The 15,414-nt window shown below is 41.2% G+C and overlaps 1 protein-coding gene across 5 annotated transcripts in view; it reads left to right on the plus strand.

Moving 5' to 3' along the window:
• The window catches only part of LOC124711450 (testin), a 110,046-nt gene that overhangs the window by 63,311 nt on the left and 31,321 nt on the right, over window positions 1–15,414 (plus strand). For all 5 annotated transcript variants that reach the window (XM_047241533.1, XM_047241535.1, XM_047241536.1 and 2 more), the window contains 2 exons: window positions 13,645–14,102; window positions 15,045–15,149. In XM_047241533.1, coding sequence (XP_047097489.1) covers window positions 13,645–14,102; window positions 15,045–15,149 — 563 coding nt within the window. The remainder of the gene's footprint in view (window positions 1–13,644; window positions 14,103–15,044; window positions 15,150–15,414) is intronic.

Genomic DNA, 15,414 nt, shown 5'->3' on the forward strand with positions numbered 1-15,414 from the left:
CAAAATAAGAGAAATCTGGGCTCATATGGAAGCATATAGAGTTCGCTTTTCCCTCACTCCATTTGCAGATGGAACAGATAAGAGAATGACTAATTATCATACATCGTACCACCCCTCCCCCCCCCACCCCACCCCACCCTCCTCGCAAGCACCATATGATGTCTTGCGGAGTATTTATGTAGGTATAGACTGCTATCTAGGTCTTACTCTTCCTCCCTTGCCTTGAGTCATCGTTTCATCACATTAACTAGTAAGCTGTTGTGTTGATAGATGTGGATCAATCAGTTGAGTTTTTTCTTTTCTATACCGTCGGGAGCAGAGATTTTCAAAGCCAATCATCATTTCTGCGAAGCAAGGCATATCCAGTGGGTCTTCAATGGAGTGGTTTCTGTGTGGCCTTCTCCATCCTGTGGCATAGATTACACTACTTCATGCAGCATTAGGAGCAGTTTACCACTCCAAGGATAAGAGACTGCCTTGCACTATACTGTAGTTTACAGACTATAAGACTCACTTTTTTCTTTGAAAAATTGCCTCGAAAATTCAGGTATGTCTTCTACTCGAAATTAATATAAAAATGTCCAGTCTTTGATGTAAAATTCGCACCAGTCTTAAAGATAGCCATATATTTGATGCTGTGGGAAACCTATCTCTGGCAACATTGGATTCAACTGGCAGCAGCAGTGCACCGATGCGGCGAACATGATTTGCAGGGATTCACAAGCTTGCTAACACTGTCTCCCTCCCACCTCTCGCAAATCTAGAGCATTGTCTAGCCTATGATGCATCATTGCCGTCTATGGTTCCAGTGAACATGAATTGAAAGTAATTTGTGTTATCAATAACAGTGCAATATTTTTGTTAGTAGCTAGTTTCATAACGGGAAAAAATAAAAAGTATCCATATGATTTATATATTATAGAGCACAGCAATCAGTCATCCTTTTTTGCAGGTTTTATTTGGCAAATCCAGATTTCACCTAGTGCCTAGCCATTATCAGTGCACTATTTTCTAGTCTCAGTGCATGTCAGTTCCCTGTTGTTCGGACATCCGTCACAGTTCTTTGAATATTTTTTCAAAGAACTGTGACTGATGCTCAAAAACTAGCTGAAATCTAGATTTGCCAAATAAAACCTGCAAAAGAGGAAGACTGATTGCTGTGATCTATAATTTTTAAATCAGATCACAGTTGCTGAGTGCACCCCACATTCCTGCATTGAGTACACCCACATTCCTAATGGAAGGTAACCTGATGGTTATTCATATGATGTGGGCTATGAATTGAAAGTAATAGCATATGCAGAAGGACATGGAAACAGAACAGTGGAGTGGCATTTCCCCCCCCCCCCTCCCCCTCCCCCCTCTCTACACCAACAGCAAAAACCATTCACGGTTGGCAGGCTTGTAAACAAGAATTGAAAAAAAAATGAGGAAGACAAAATCTGCGAAAAGAGGTGTGGTGTCACCACCAGACACCACACTTGCTAGGTGGTAGCCTTTAAATCGGCCGCGGTCCGTTAGTATACGTTGGACCCGCATGTCGCCACTGTCGGTGATTGCAGACCGAGCGCCGCCACACAGCAGGTCTAGAGAGACTTACTAGCACTCGCCCCAGTTGTACAGCAGACTTTGCTAGCGATGCTACACTGACAAATACGCTCTCATTTGCCGAGACGATAGTTAGCATAGCCTTCAGCTACGTCATTTGCTACGACCTAGCAAGGCGCCATTACCAGTTTATATTGAGATTGTAAAACATGTACCGTCAAGAGCGATGTACACCAATTATGGATTAAAGTTAAGTATTCCAAGAACTACGTTCTTTTCTTATTAGACTCACTCCTTTAATTGTTCCAGACCTCACGCCAGTCTGCATGAGCTTAAACGCGTGCATTTCGGCCTCCTCTAGCAACACGGTGTTGGCTCTTCTGCCAACACTTCAACAGGACTGAAGGCAAAATGGCCAAAAATAGATGATTACATATTGAAATGGATTTGAGGACTGTCACAAAGGCATTGGAATTAATACAGAAGTGAGTGAAATACTCGCTCATAACCTAGTGCCACAGTGGAACTTAACAGACTTTAAGAGGAGTGTTGGTTAGTGCTACATGTTTGTCAAGTTTGTGAAGTGTCATAGACTTTGCATGCGAACCAAAACCAAAATATCTCAGAAAATGCCAGAAGAGTATGAAGAGAAAATACAAAGGGTGTTCAAAAAGTTTTGCACAGTCGTCTCTAATTTTTTTATTTTTTGCAGGAGGAGAATGAATTTTTTGTGAACATACTTGGAACATTTAGCTATACTTTGAGCCTCCATCAGTTGTGACGCATCTGGCTTAACGTTCTTTCCATGATGTAAATGCACTTTGGTAAAATTCTTGGGGATTGACTTTTACACCATTACTTGTCACAGGAAATAAGGTCTTTCTCACTATCAAATGTTTTGCCGCGCAGGTGGGCCTCCAAACAACCAAAGAGATGGAGCCAAGTCCGGACTGTAGGGAGGTTGAGGAACAATTTTCCAACCCATTTTGACGATTTTCTCCTGTGTCGTAAGGGCTGTAATGGGGTTTGGCATTGTCATGGTGTAGTCTGATGAGCTGACCCTGAAGCTGTGGTCTGTGAGTCTTGATGACACATCACAGCTTGTCCAGTGACAAACAGTAACGGTGCCGGTTAATTGTGGAGCCAGTTTCCAAAAAGTCAATGAAAATGACACCTCACTGATCCCAGAAGGAGGAGGCCATCACCTTTCAGCCTGCTGTTCATGAAAGTCTTGGTTTCTTTTTCCGAGCGGAACCCGGATGACGCCACTTCATGGATTGGGTTTTGCTCTCAGGTTCGGACAAAAACAACCATGTTTCATCATGGGTAAGGACATCATCAAAACACTGTTTCCACTCTTCGGTAAAGGTCTTTATGAGATCCTCGCACACGTTCTTCCTCATCGTTTTCATTTCTCTTGTCAGTAATGTAGGCACCCAACATGCACATAGTTTTCTGCACCCTAGTGACTGTAGCAGTGGTACCACACTACCCCATGACAAACAAGTCATTTCAGAAAGCTGTCGTGTCGTCACACATCTGTCATTTTGGATGATTTGATCAATGGTCTCCTTATTCACACCACTCACTGCCGTCAATGGTCTACTGCATGGTGGATTGTCCAGTAGAGAGAAATCACCTTCTTTAAACCTCTGCAACTACCGCTGGATACTGCTGTGATCCTCTGTGTCCTCCCCATAAACAGGGAACAACTTCCTGTGAATCGATGTGGAAGAGTCATCGCAGGTCTTGAGATGTTGAAGAGGAACTCTATCACCGACCGTTGTTGCAACCTGACATCTACTTCACGGTCCATTATGGCTCACCTGTAAATAAAAGAAAATACTTTTATATACCAACTTATAGCTAAAAGTTCCAAGTATGTTCACAAAAAATTTCATTCTCCTCTTGCAAAAAATTAAAAAAATTAGAGAAGACTGTGCAAAACGTTTTGAACACCCTTTGTATTATCTTTCCATCACTTTGTTATTCAATATCAAAAGAAAACCATCGTGGAACTAAGCCAAATAGTGAATATGGACGAAACTCTGACATTTGATGTGCCGAGTAACAGAGTTGTTGCCATAAAAGGTGCTAAAACTGTAACCATAAAAACAACTGATGATGATGTCCCATACTCCTTAACAGAGCGTAGGGGAACGATGCGGGAGACCGACACTGCTGTACTAGGCAAGGTCCTGGTGGAGGTGGTTTGCCATTGCCTTCCTCCGACTGTAATGGAGATGAATGATGATGATGATGAAAACAACACAACAACACCCAGTCATCTCAAGGCAGGTGAAAATCCCTGACCCCGCCAGGAATCGAACCCGGGACCCATGCTCGGGAAGCGAGAACGCTACCACGAGACCACAAGATTCGGACATAAAAACTAGTGTACATGCAAAAAAACATGCACTACACTGTTGTCTTTTCATCTTGTGCTGAAAGTACTAAACTTAATCCAGTGATCACCTTCAAGCTCAAAAAAATGCCAAAACCTTCTGAAATACTGTCTTGTGGTGTTGTTCATGTACATGACAGGGACTGGATGGACGAGATTGGTGTGAAATTATGGGTTAACAGAGTGTGGGAGAGAAGCCAAGGTGCTTTATTGAAGAAAAGTTCTCTTCTTGGATAGATCGGTGTAGTAGTCATTTGAAAAATTCTGTGAAGGAGAAATTGAGACAGGGAAATACAGAGCTTGCTGTTATTCTGGGAAGACTTATGTCACAATTGCAACCTCTTGATGTCTCAGTAAATACACCATATGAGGGAGGAGTGGCACAAATGGATGATGGATGAAACCCAGCATGAATTCATGGTGAATGGAGCTTTAAAACAACCCACAATGAAACAAGTGTGTCAGTGGATAAAACAGTCGTGGTGTAGAGTGAGAGATCAGATGACAATTTTCAAGGATTTTAAAGGTCAATTCAGTTTTATAAATTAAAACTTTTTTTTTAGTCTGCCTTCACAATCTAATAATAAAAAATGGTAAAAATGTTATGTTTTTTAAAAACTTGCTTAAAAATTAAAGTGCATCTTCTAGTCCATAGCATCTTATAACTCATAAAATACTCTTTTGTCCTTCTACGTTCTTGATAAAATGTGTCTTTATATCCCGGGAGACATTCAGGTCCTGCATCTGTTAGCTGCTTGCTGAGCAAATCGTACCCCCCACCCCACCCTACCCCATCCTTCTGCTGCTATGAGGTGGATTTCAAGGTTCTTGTTTCACAGAGTCTAAGATCTTGACAGCTTTTCTTTATCTTTGTTAATTGCAACAAAAACCTGAACAGCCTCCTATCAGAAAGCCACAGAGGGAAGTAACATGTAATCTTCTAATAGGCTGGGATTCTAGTAATACATATTGTGGACATTCTGAAATCTATTAAGTACTAGTTTACTATTCAGTCTGGTAATTTAGCAAAATAAGATGTCGCCAATAGAAAAGTGCAGTGACACCTCCCAGTCATCAAAAAGACAAAAAATTAAACAATTCGTTTCGCAGAGAATGTGATTCATACCTCATTCTTGTATATACATACATATTTCATGCTTGTAAGTTCCTTGTTTGAACATATTATTTGATCACTTTCTTAATCACTAATTTGAATCCCAATATACGAGGGTCATCCCAAAAGTAAGGTCTCTTATTTGTTTATAAGTACATAGATCTGCTTATTTGTACAATGGTTTACATCGATTTACAGCTTGAAAATTTAGCTATTTTTTGACATAACCACCATTTCTGCCAATGCTTATTTGTAGACACTGTGGCAGTTTTTGTATGCCCATGTCATACCAGCTCGCCGCCATGCTGTTCAGAAAGTTATGAACTGGTGTGATTGTTGCTTGGTCTCAGGTGTAGAGTGGTATGCCCAGGTTTCATCACCTGTGACAATTGAGTTCAGAAAGTTGTCCTGGTGGTGAAGAAATGCACGGGAAGCATCAACTCGTTGCTGCATGTGGTCCTCAGTCAGCTTGTGTGGCACCCATCTTGCTCACACCTTCCAGTAGTTCAATGTTTCAGTTAAAATTCTGTGAGCATTGCTTCGGGAAACCTCAGGAACCAATGTGCAGAGATCATCCAGGGTGATCCGCTGACCTTCACGCATGCTTTGCTCAACTTTCAACACTGTCTCCTCAGAAATTGATGGTTTCCCGCTACTTTGTTCGTCGTGAATTTTGGTCCAACCAGCTGCAAACTCTCTACGCCACTTAAGAATATTTTTGACATCCATGCACGACTCACCATACACTTCCGCAATTGGCGATGGATTTCGATCGGCACAGTGCCCTTTGCATTCAAAAACCAAATAACTGCATGCAATTCGTACTTGGCGGTAACACCCAATGGGAGCTCCACTCTCAATGGCTGCCAAGCCGAGACTGAGCGCCTCAGCACGGCGTGCGCATGTTTACACATAGCGCGTGAAGCACTCTTCATAACAGTGTGACCAATTGCCACACGAACAGAGTTCTGCACTTGTAAAAAAATAGGAGACCTTACTTTTGGGATTACACTCGTATATTACACTGATAAAATTCATCTTAAGTATCAAGTAAATTTATTTTTTGGTTACATGAAAAGGATGCAAAAATATACCTAGAATTCCTAAGTAATAGTTTTCTGTGGACATGCCATGACTTTTTGTGTGTTGGAACTTAGGAACTGCCAATTAAAATTGACTCCGAAAACAAAATTATTAAGTTATTACAAAATGAAAGTGAGGTGTCAGAAAATGAAATATTGACTATACAGAGAGAAAGTGGTGGTTTAATATGAGAGAAACTATCCAGTTTGTGTGTGACAACCAACAAATAAAAATCAAACGACACTGTGAAAATGCTTGTGCACACATGTTAAACATTAACATATCTGCTGTTTCCGACAATTATGCCCAAACCAAAATCTGCAAATGTACGGGATGATTATAATTAAAGTTAAACTTTCAAACCACTGTAGAAATAACACCATTGGTCAGAATGACGTCAAATTGCAACAGAATATTATTGGAGAAGTGGGGAAATGTATGGCACAAGAAAAATAAATAGTTACAAAATATAGCAATAGATGGCGCTGTAAGCATCATAATTTAATAGTCGTCGACTTCAAATGACCAATGAATCATCCAACAATGCCTAAGGTGTACGTTTGACGTTTAACAAACTGTACTAGGCCTACTCAGTGTGCATGGGTGTACAGGTGTGATACTGTTAATTACGTAAGCCCATCCACCACAGAAAGGTCATATCACATTGGATGGCAAAAATCAGTTTTTAATTGTCCTGAAGCCAAAAACCGCACAAAAAGCATCACTCACATTGGTTTTTAATTGTCCTTGGTCCAAAAACTGCATAAAAAGCATCAATCAGATCGGTTTTTATTTGTTCTGAGGTCAAAAACGCATAAAAAATCAAATCGGATTATTAATTTCCATGTGACTGGTACAAAACATTTTCAGTATGCTGTCCACTATCTTCTGCAATGAGTTGAAAATGAGAAACCGTGTGTTCCACAACTGATCAAAGTGTTTCTGGGTTCACATTCAGAATGTGTTGCACAGTGCATGCCTTCAGTGCAGCTAAGTTTGCATTCGGAACACTGAACACTACATATTTCAGATAGCCCCACAGCCAGAAGTCACACGGATTAAGATCAGGTGATTGGGATGGCCAGGCTTTAGGGAAATGGCAGCTGATGATTGTAGCATTTCTGAAATGGCACTTCAGCAGCTGCTTAACTGGATTTGCAGTGTGCGGAGGTGGAGCATCTTGCATAAAAATGATCCCATCCACACATCCACACTGTTGGAGAGCTGGAATGACGTGTGCTCAAGACACTCGTAGCACTTACCAGTGACAGTACAGGTAACAGGACCGGAAGCACCTGTCTCTTCGAAAAAATATGGCCCTATGACAAATGATGCCGTAAGCCCGCACTACACAGTGACCTTTTCAGGATTAAGTGGTACTGGTTGATTTGCGTGTGGATTTTCCATTGCCCATATTTGACAATTCTGTGTATTGACATATCCTGTCAGATGGAAGTGGGCTTCATCTGTCCACAAAATCTTCCACGGCCAATCATTGTCCTCTTCCATCCGAGCAAGAGATTCTGAAGCAAAGGTCTCTCATGCTAGCAGGTCAGCAGGAAACAACTCGTGCACATGGTTAATTTTGAATAGATAGCAAAGAAGGATGTTTCGTATGATTTTATGCACCATGCTCACGGGTATGTCCAGTGTTCGGGCAGTTCTCCGTGCACTACACGTTTGCACACCACCACCACTCATCTCTTCCTTCCTTGCTGTGGCCACTGCTTCCATTGATGTCGAATCAATTTGCTTCCTTCATCTACCAGGTTGCACACCAAAAGAACCTGTCTTTTCAAATTTCCAAATCATTTTCTCCAGACCCATAGCAGTCATCGGACCAACGGCTTTTTTCAAACCCTTAAGTGTCCGGTACTTATGCAGAGCAACGTATGCACAGTCATCGTTCTTGTAATGCAACTTTACAAGCAGAGTGTGATCCTGCATTGAGACAGTCATGTCGAACGTCGCAGACTTGAAAGAAGGAAAAGCTATGTGTCGTGTGCATGACAGGTGTTTTCATTTACATATTGTGACACATACAGCGCCGTCTGTTGATCAATTTTCACACTATCTTTTTTCTTCTGCCTTACATTTTCCCTCTTCTCCGATAATACTCCGTTGCAATTTGACGTCATTCTGACAAGTGGTGTTATTTCTACAGTGTTTTGATAGTTTAACTTAAATTATAATCACCCTGTATATCAGTGGAAGTTGGTGACATACAAAGAAAGAAAAGGCAAGAAAGTTAAATTACAATTGTTCCTGAAAAATATTACTGTCCCAAACTGCAACATCAATGTGTGGCTGGAATTAGAATGCAGCAGCTCAACAAAAATTTTAAAAACGTGGAACTTCCTCAGTTTTACTGTATGTATGCTGCTAGTAGCTTAATAGTTAATTGATTACAGTGATACTTTTCAAAAACAAAAGTTACCTACATCTGTAAAAATGAAGTTATTTTTCCTGTACATTATTATTTTTCGTGAAGATTTGTAGCAAACAATGCTACTTGACATGCAGTTAACAGAACTTTCCAGTCTCCGAATCTAGCATCATATGTGGAGTGGAAGCACAGCTCATCATTTCCATCATCATACCCAGAGGCTCAGATGGTTCTGCAGTGATTTCAAAAGTGCTATTCTTGATTTCCGCTATTGAGGGAAGAATTGTAGTGTCCACATTGGCAGGTCACAAGAGTATCACACAAAGGAAGTGGTTGCTCGGATAGCAGGGTATGTATGGCTTGCACATGAGGGTTTTTGGGTTAGAGGTACCCCTTCTTAGGGGAAATTGTAAAATGCCTGTCACATTCAAAGATAGAATAGCCAGATTACTCTGAAAGGAGAATTCTTCATCTTGTAGATCGAAAAGAGAGAATGTTAATTTATTATTGGTATACTGCAAAAGTAGACATGGTAAAGTTTCATAATTAGTCTTGCTTATTAAAGATTATAATGCCCACACATTATTAGGAATAGAAGTGTGCAGCAGTGAAGATTTTAATTTATGGAAGGGTAGGCTAGACGCAAGTGGTGGTGGTAGCATGTTTAATGCTATAGAGAACTCAGTAGTATATAATGAGGTTATTACAGATTTTAAATGTGAAATAATGCGGGTAAAGCGTTACATTAAAGGTGGGCAAAAGAATATAATGCATGCTTTAGTTGACCCCCTGTGTCAGGAGTTGTTGTGGCAGAGCGCTTCAGAGACATCTTGGAGAATATCACAAATAAGTTTTATTATCGTGTGCTGTTTTAGTAGTGGAGGAATCAGGTTGTCTGGTGTAGAAAGGGAGAGTCAGGAAATGAAAGTGGTGTCAGAGAAATGGATTTGAGTAAAATATTTCTGAATGTCTCATCTGAAAATTACGTCGAGCAGATAGTTAAAGAACCAGCATGTGAGGACAGTGTCCTAGACCTCCCAGTAACTAACAGGCCGAACCTATTGAATCTTATTAATGTCAATGAGGAAATCGGCGATCATAAGGCTGTGATAGCATCAATTATTATAGGTATTACAAGGAATGTTTAAAAAACACTAGGAAAATTTTTTTGGTAGCATTAGTGACACGATACAAACTGCAGAGTATCTAAGTAGTCATCATGAAATATTCAGCTCTGAGAATAAAGGTGTGGATGACAAATAGATGAAACTCTGAATCATTGTAAAACATGCCTCAGCCAAGTATGTGCCAACAAGGTTGTGAGAGATAGCTTAGACCCACTTTGGTTCAATAGTCAGGTTAGAAAGTTTTTGCAAAAGCAAAGCGAGGTTCATCTCTGATTTAAGTGAAGTCAAAACCTAGTGGACAAGCAAGAACTGACTGAAGCCAAAATGAGCATGAGGGGTGTAATGCAAGAAGTATTTAATGAATTTACAAGTAAAATTTTGCCAAACTAATTGACTAAAAGTTCTAATAGGTGTTATTCTTATGTAAAATTGGTAAGCAGATCAAAATCGTCTATTTAGTTTCTGGGTGACCATACTGGGACCAAAACAGAAGATTACAGGAGAAGGCCACAGTAGTAAATTTAGTCTTCAGAAATTGTTTCACCACAGAATATCATTTCCCCTTTCAATCATCACACAAATATCAAAATGACAGTTGTTGAGATAAGCAATCACAGAAAAGAAAAGCAACTGCTCAGCAGTGAAAAGCCAACTGGACTGGATGAGACTCCTGTGAGGTTCTCCAGAGATAGTGTGAAAGAACTCACAAACCTTCTAACAGGCTGCTGGAGTGACAGAGTGTACCTACTGACTGGAAAAAAGTGCAAGCCATTTCTGTTTTCAAGAAGAATCATCAGACAGTTCTGCATAATTATAATCCTCTATCACTGATACCATTGTCATAGAATTATGTGACATGTTTTACACTCATTCATTATGATGTTCTTGGAGAACAAAAATCTCTACAAAAATCAATATAGCTTCCTCAAATATAGGTCTTGTGAAACTCAGCTTTCTCTGTTTGTCCATGAGACCCGAAGTGCCTTAGACTAGTTGATGTCATTTTCCTTGACTTAATGGAATACATTCACTACAATTCCAACTGTCATTTAACGAATAAAATATGAGCTCATTGAGTAGCAAGCCAAATTGTATTCAAGACTTCCTTGTAGATATAACTCACCACGTCATTCTTAATGGAACTAACCAAAACATGCAAAAGTAATCTTGTGACTACCCTAATGGAGTGCTGAAGATCTATAACTACACTCCTGGAAATGGAAAAAAGAACACATTGACACCGGTGTGTCAGATCCACCATACTTGCTCCGGACACTGCGAGAGGACTGTACAAGCAATGATCACACGCATGGCACAGCGGACACACCAGGAACCGCGGTGTTGGCCGTCGAATGGCGCTAGCTGCGCAGCATTTGTGCACCGCCGCCGTCAGTGTCAGCCAGTTTGCCGTGGCATACGGAGCTCCATCGCAGTCTTTAACACTGGTAGCATGCCGCGACAGCGTGGACGTGTACCATATGTGCAGTTGACGGACTTTGAGCAAGGGCGTATAGTGGGCATGCGGGAGGCCGGGTGGACGTACCGCCGAATTGCTCAACACGTGGGGCGTGAGGTCTCCACAGTACATCGATGTTGTCGCCAGTGGTCAGCGGAAGGTGCACGTGCCCGTCGACCTGAGACCGGACCGCAGCGACGCACGGATGCACGCCAAGACCGTAGGATCCTACGCAGTGCCGTAGGGGACCGCACCGCCACTTCCCAGCAAATTAGGGACACTGTTGCTCCCGGGGTATCGGCGAGGACCATTTGCAACCGTCTCCATGAAGCTGGGCTACGGTCCCGCACACCGTTAGGCCGTCTTCCGCTCACGCCCCAACATCGTGCAGCCCGTCTCCAGTGGTGTCGCGACAGGCGTGAATGGAGGGACGAATGGAGACGTGTCGTCTTCAGCGATGAGAGTCGCTTCTGCCTTGGTGCCAATGATGGTCGTATGCGTGTTTGGCGCCGTGCAGGTGAGCGCCACAATCAGGACTGCATACGACTGAGGCACACAGGGCCAACACCCGGCATCATGGTGTGGGGAGCGATCTCCTACACTGGCCGTACACCACTGGTGATCGTCGAGGGGACACTGAATAGTGCACAGTACATCCAAACCGTCATCGAACCCATCGTTCTACCATTCCTAGACCGGCAAGGGAACTTGCTGCTCCAACAGGACAATGCACGTCCGCATGTATCCCGTGCCACCCAACGTGCTCTAGAAGGTGTAAGTCAACTACCCTGGCCAGCAAGATCTCCGGATCTGTCCCCCATTGAGCATGTTTGGGACTGGATGAAGCGTCGTCTCACGCGGTCTGCACGTCCAGCACGAACGCTGGTCCAACTGAGGCGCCAGGTGGAAATGGCATGGCAAGCCGTTCCACAGGACTACATCCAGCATCTCTAGGATCGTCTCCATGGGAGAATAGCAGCCTGCATTGCTGCGAAAGGTGGATATACACTGTACTAGTGCCGACATTGTGCATGCTCTGTTGCCTGTGTCTATGTGCCTGTGGTTCTGTCAGTGTGATCATGAGATGTATCTGACCCCAGGAATGTGTCAATAAAGTTTCCCCTTCCTGGGACAATGAATTCACGGTGTTCTTATTTCAATTTCCAGGAGTGTATTTACAATTTATATTAATGGTCTGGTTAATGGCATTGGAGGCTCCATGAGACTATTCGTAGATGATGCTATTGTCTATAACAAGATTGCAACACCAGAAGATAGTAGCAAAATGCAGGAAGACCTGCAGAGGGTCAACAATTGGTGCAGGAATGGGCTGTTGACCCTGAATGTAAATAAATTTATGTAAGTAGGCAAAATAGATTAATTACTGTGTGGTTACACTATTAATTGCAAATCACTGGAAAAACAAACGATTGTAAAATACCTAGGTGTTACTACTGAAATGACCTGCTGTGAAATGGCCACATAAAATAATAAATAGGAAAATCAGATGCCAGACTGAAATTCATTGGGAGTAGCTTAAGGAAATATATTTCATCCATGAAAGAAAGGGCTTAAAAAAACTCTCATTTGACTGCCTCATGATTATTGTTTATCAGTCTGGGGCCCTTACCATGTGGGATTAATAGATTAAATAGAGAAGATGTTATGAAGAGTGGTGCGTTGCATTATGAGATCATTTAGTCTGCACAAGAACATTATAGGGATGTTCAACAAACTCCAAAATTCTAAGAAATTACATCTCATATAATAGTCAGAACTATATTTGACATGCTCACTCGGTATTGAAATGTGGGATAGTATTTTGGGGCAACTTCAGAGCAAGCCCAAAATATTTCAGAGCACAGAAAAAGGTAATTAGGTTAATGTTAAAAGTAAATGGAAGAGTAACATGCAGTCTGTATGCACATATTAGATTATGTAATTATTATAAAAGGAAAACTGAACAGTAGTAATCCTCGCATTCTTGTAATGAATACAAATAATTTACATGTTCAGTGGACAAATACAGCACTATTCTAAAGAGGTTTACCCCAGCCTAGCAAAAACTGTATGATACACTACTGAGACACACAAAAGTAATAATGGACCAGAATGAACTCAAATCATCAGTAAAATATTATCTGACTGAGCCCTAGTCCCGATCCATGAGGGCGTGTCAAAAAAAAAAACCTTTGATGCTTGTTATATGTACTCATGCTTGTTACATATGTGCTTAATAATACAAATTAGATATTATTATTTCCAGCTGAAAAATTATTGTTTTAGTATAAAAAATGTATGCAGCACTAAAAGTATTGGTTCATTGTCTACTGTACACAGTTAAACTGTAGAAGAATTAAGTAAGTAAGTAGTCTTGGTATCCATCCTGTTTTGTGTGTTTTTTGCAACCTAAGCTTCTTAGAACCTCATGTTCTTATAAATCAAGTGCAATGACATGCAGAACTTGGATATAAATGTGGATCTTGATAGTCACTTATCCTCACAAAACTGTTCTACCTTTGACAGGAGTCAACAACTTGTCACCTGGGAAGACAGTTCCAACAAAGCATATTCCAGGTGAATCACATGGTGATGCCCATAGGCAACAGAAAGGAAGGTTTGCTGACACTGTTGGTACTGGGCATGATCCTTTTGGAATGCCAGAAGCCCTTCCAGCCAAGAGTTCCATTTATTCTTCATTGGGTCCTCACGGAGAGACTGTCTTTTCTGAAGGTGTTCCTACTGATGCACTGCCTAAGTCAGCTCTAGCAATGCAGCAGCACAGACATGATGCGGAACTTGGAGAGTTGTCAAGTCACATGGCAGAAATGAAAACTGATGATACCCCAGCTGTGCAGCAGCCACAGTTTAATTGCAAGGAGTGCAAAGGTGCAATTCAGGCTGGTGACGTAGCTGTGTTCGCTGACCGAGCAGGAGAAGATGTAGCATGGCACCCGTCCTGCTTTGTCTGCACTACTTGCAAGGTAAGAGCTGATTTTCTGATTTTCATGCTCTTGCAGAAATTTAATTTATTCGTTTTCAGCAACTTTTTTTGTTTTTATGCAACACACCATCCAATTGTCCTTTATCTTAAGTAATACAGCTTGAAGGTGATCAGTGACAGCAGTATATAAGCACAATTGGACCATGCGGCCAGGATTTAGTGTGAGGTACAAGGCATGCATTATAAGTAGTGGCTGATTCGCTGAAAAATTTAACTGGCTGCTAGGGTCAGCTTGCATGTGTGCAGTAGACTGCACTGATCATCTGTTAGGAATAGCTTTTTGTGTGACAGTAAATTAAAATGACTGTAAAAATAAACAGTACTACCACAAATGAATTACAGTCACTGCAGAAGATCATGAAATAGTTATGGAGCCCGGAGTCTTAAACAGCAGTCTGTGCAGTGGTATCACTCAAATTTACTGAAGCCAAAATTCTGATGGTTGCATTTTGGTATCAAACTAACAGTGACAATATGTAAAGATGAGATTAGAGTTATTTTGATTTTCAACAGTGGATGCTTACCTTGTCCACACATTTTAGTACTTAAGGTGGGAATCTTTTGTACATGCCCCAACCTCCTTGTAGCCGTGACCTTGCACCCACTGTAGACTACCTCTCCTTGCAACTCAGGAAACGATTCACTCTTCAACTTTATGAAAGTGAAATATTGAAAACTTCAGTTCTGGGTTGCAAGGAACTTCAAGTGGAACAATTTTAGATGTGCATTTGAAGTCATTGTAAAAGAGGACAAATCATGTGTTTACACAAATTAATATCAACAGTGCTTTGATAAAAAAGGCTTTAAAAAACCAAATCTTGATAGTTTTCTGTTTTAAATCGTCACATTCATTTGATTAAGATTAATTTTTAAAATTTTGTCACCATCATTTTTAGCATTCAGAAACTACTGTCTGTTTCAGGAGCTTCTGGTGGACCTCATTTACTTCTTCAATAAGGGACAAGTTTACTGTGGCCGTCATTATGCAGAGCTCCTGAAGATTCCTCGATGCTTTGCCTGTGATGAAGTAAGCTTGATCAGCAGTTCTAGTTAAACACCAGTAGACAACTACCACAATATATTATGTTGTCTCATTACTCTGCCTGCCTGCCTGCTTATGTTAACCAGTGTATCTCCCCTCCAGCATATTGCTGTGATTTACATAATACTGAGACAAAAGTTTGCTTATGTTACAGTACTACAAACTGTTTTTTGCATTGCTCTTATTACCAGTTCTCATTGTACTGGAGAAATATGCACAGTAAACTTGGAGGAACTGGAAGCTGAAATGC

Source organism: Schistocerca piceifrons, chromosome 8, assembly GCF_021461385.2.
Source record: "Schistocerca piceifrons isolate TAMUIC-IGC-003096 chromosome 8, iqSchPice1.1, whole genome shotgun sequence".
In the NCBI taxonomy this organism is placed as follows: domain Eukaryota; kingdom Metazoa; phylum Arthropoda; class Insecta; order Orthoptera; family Acrididae; genus Schistocerca; species Schistocerca piceifrons.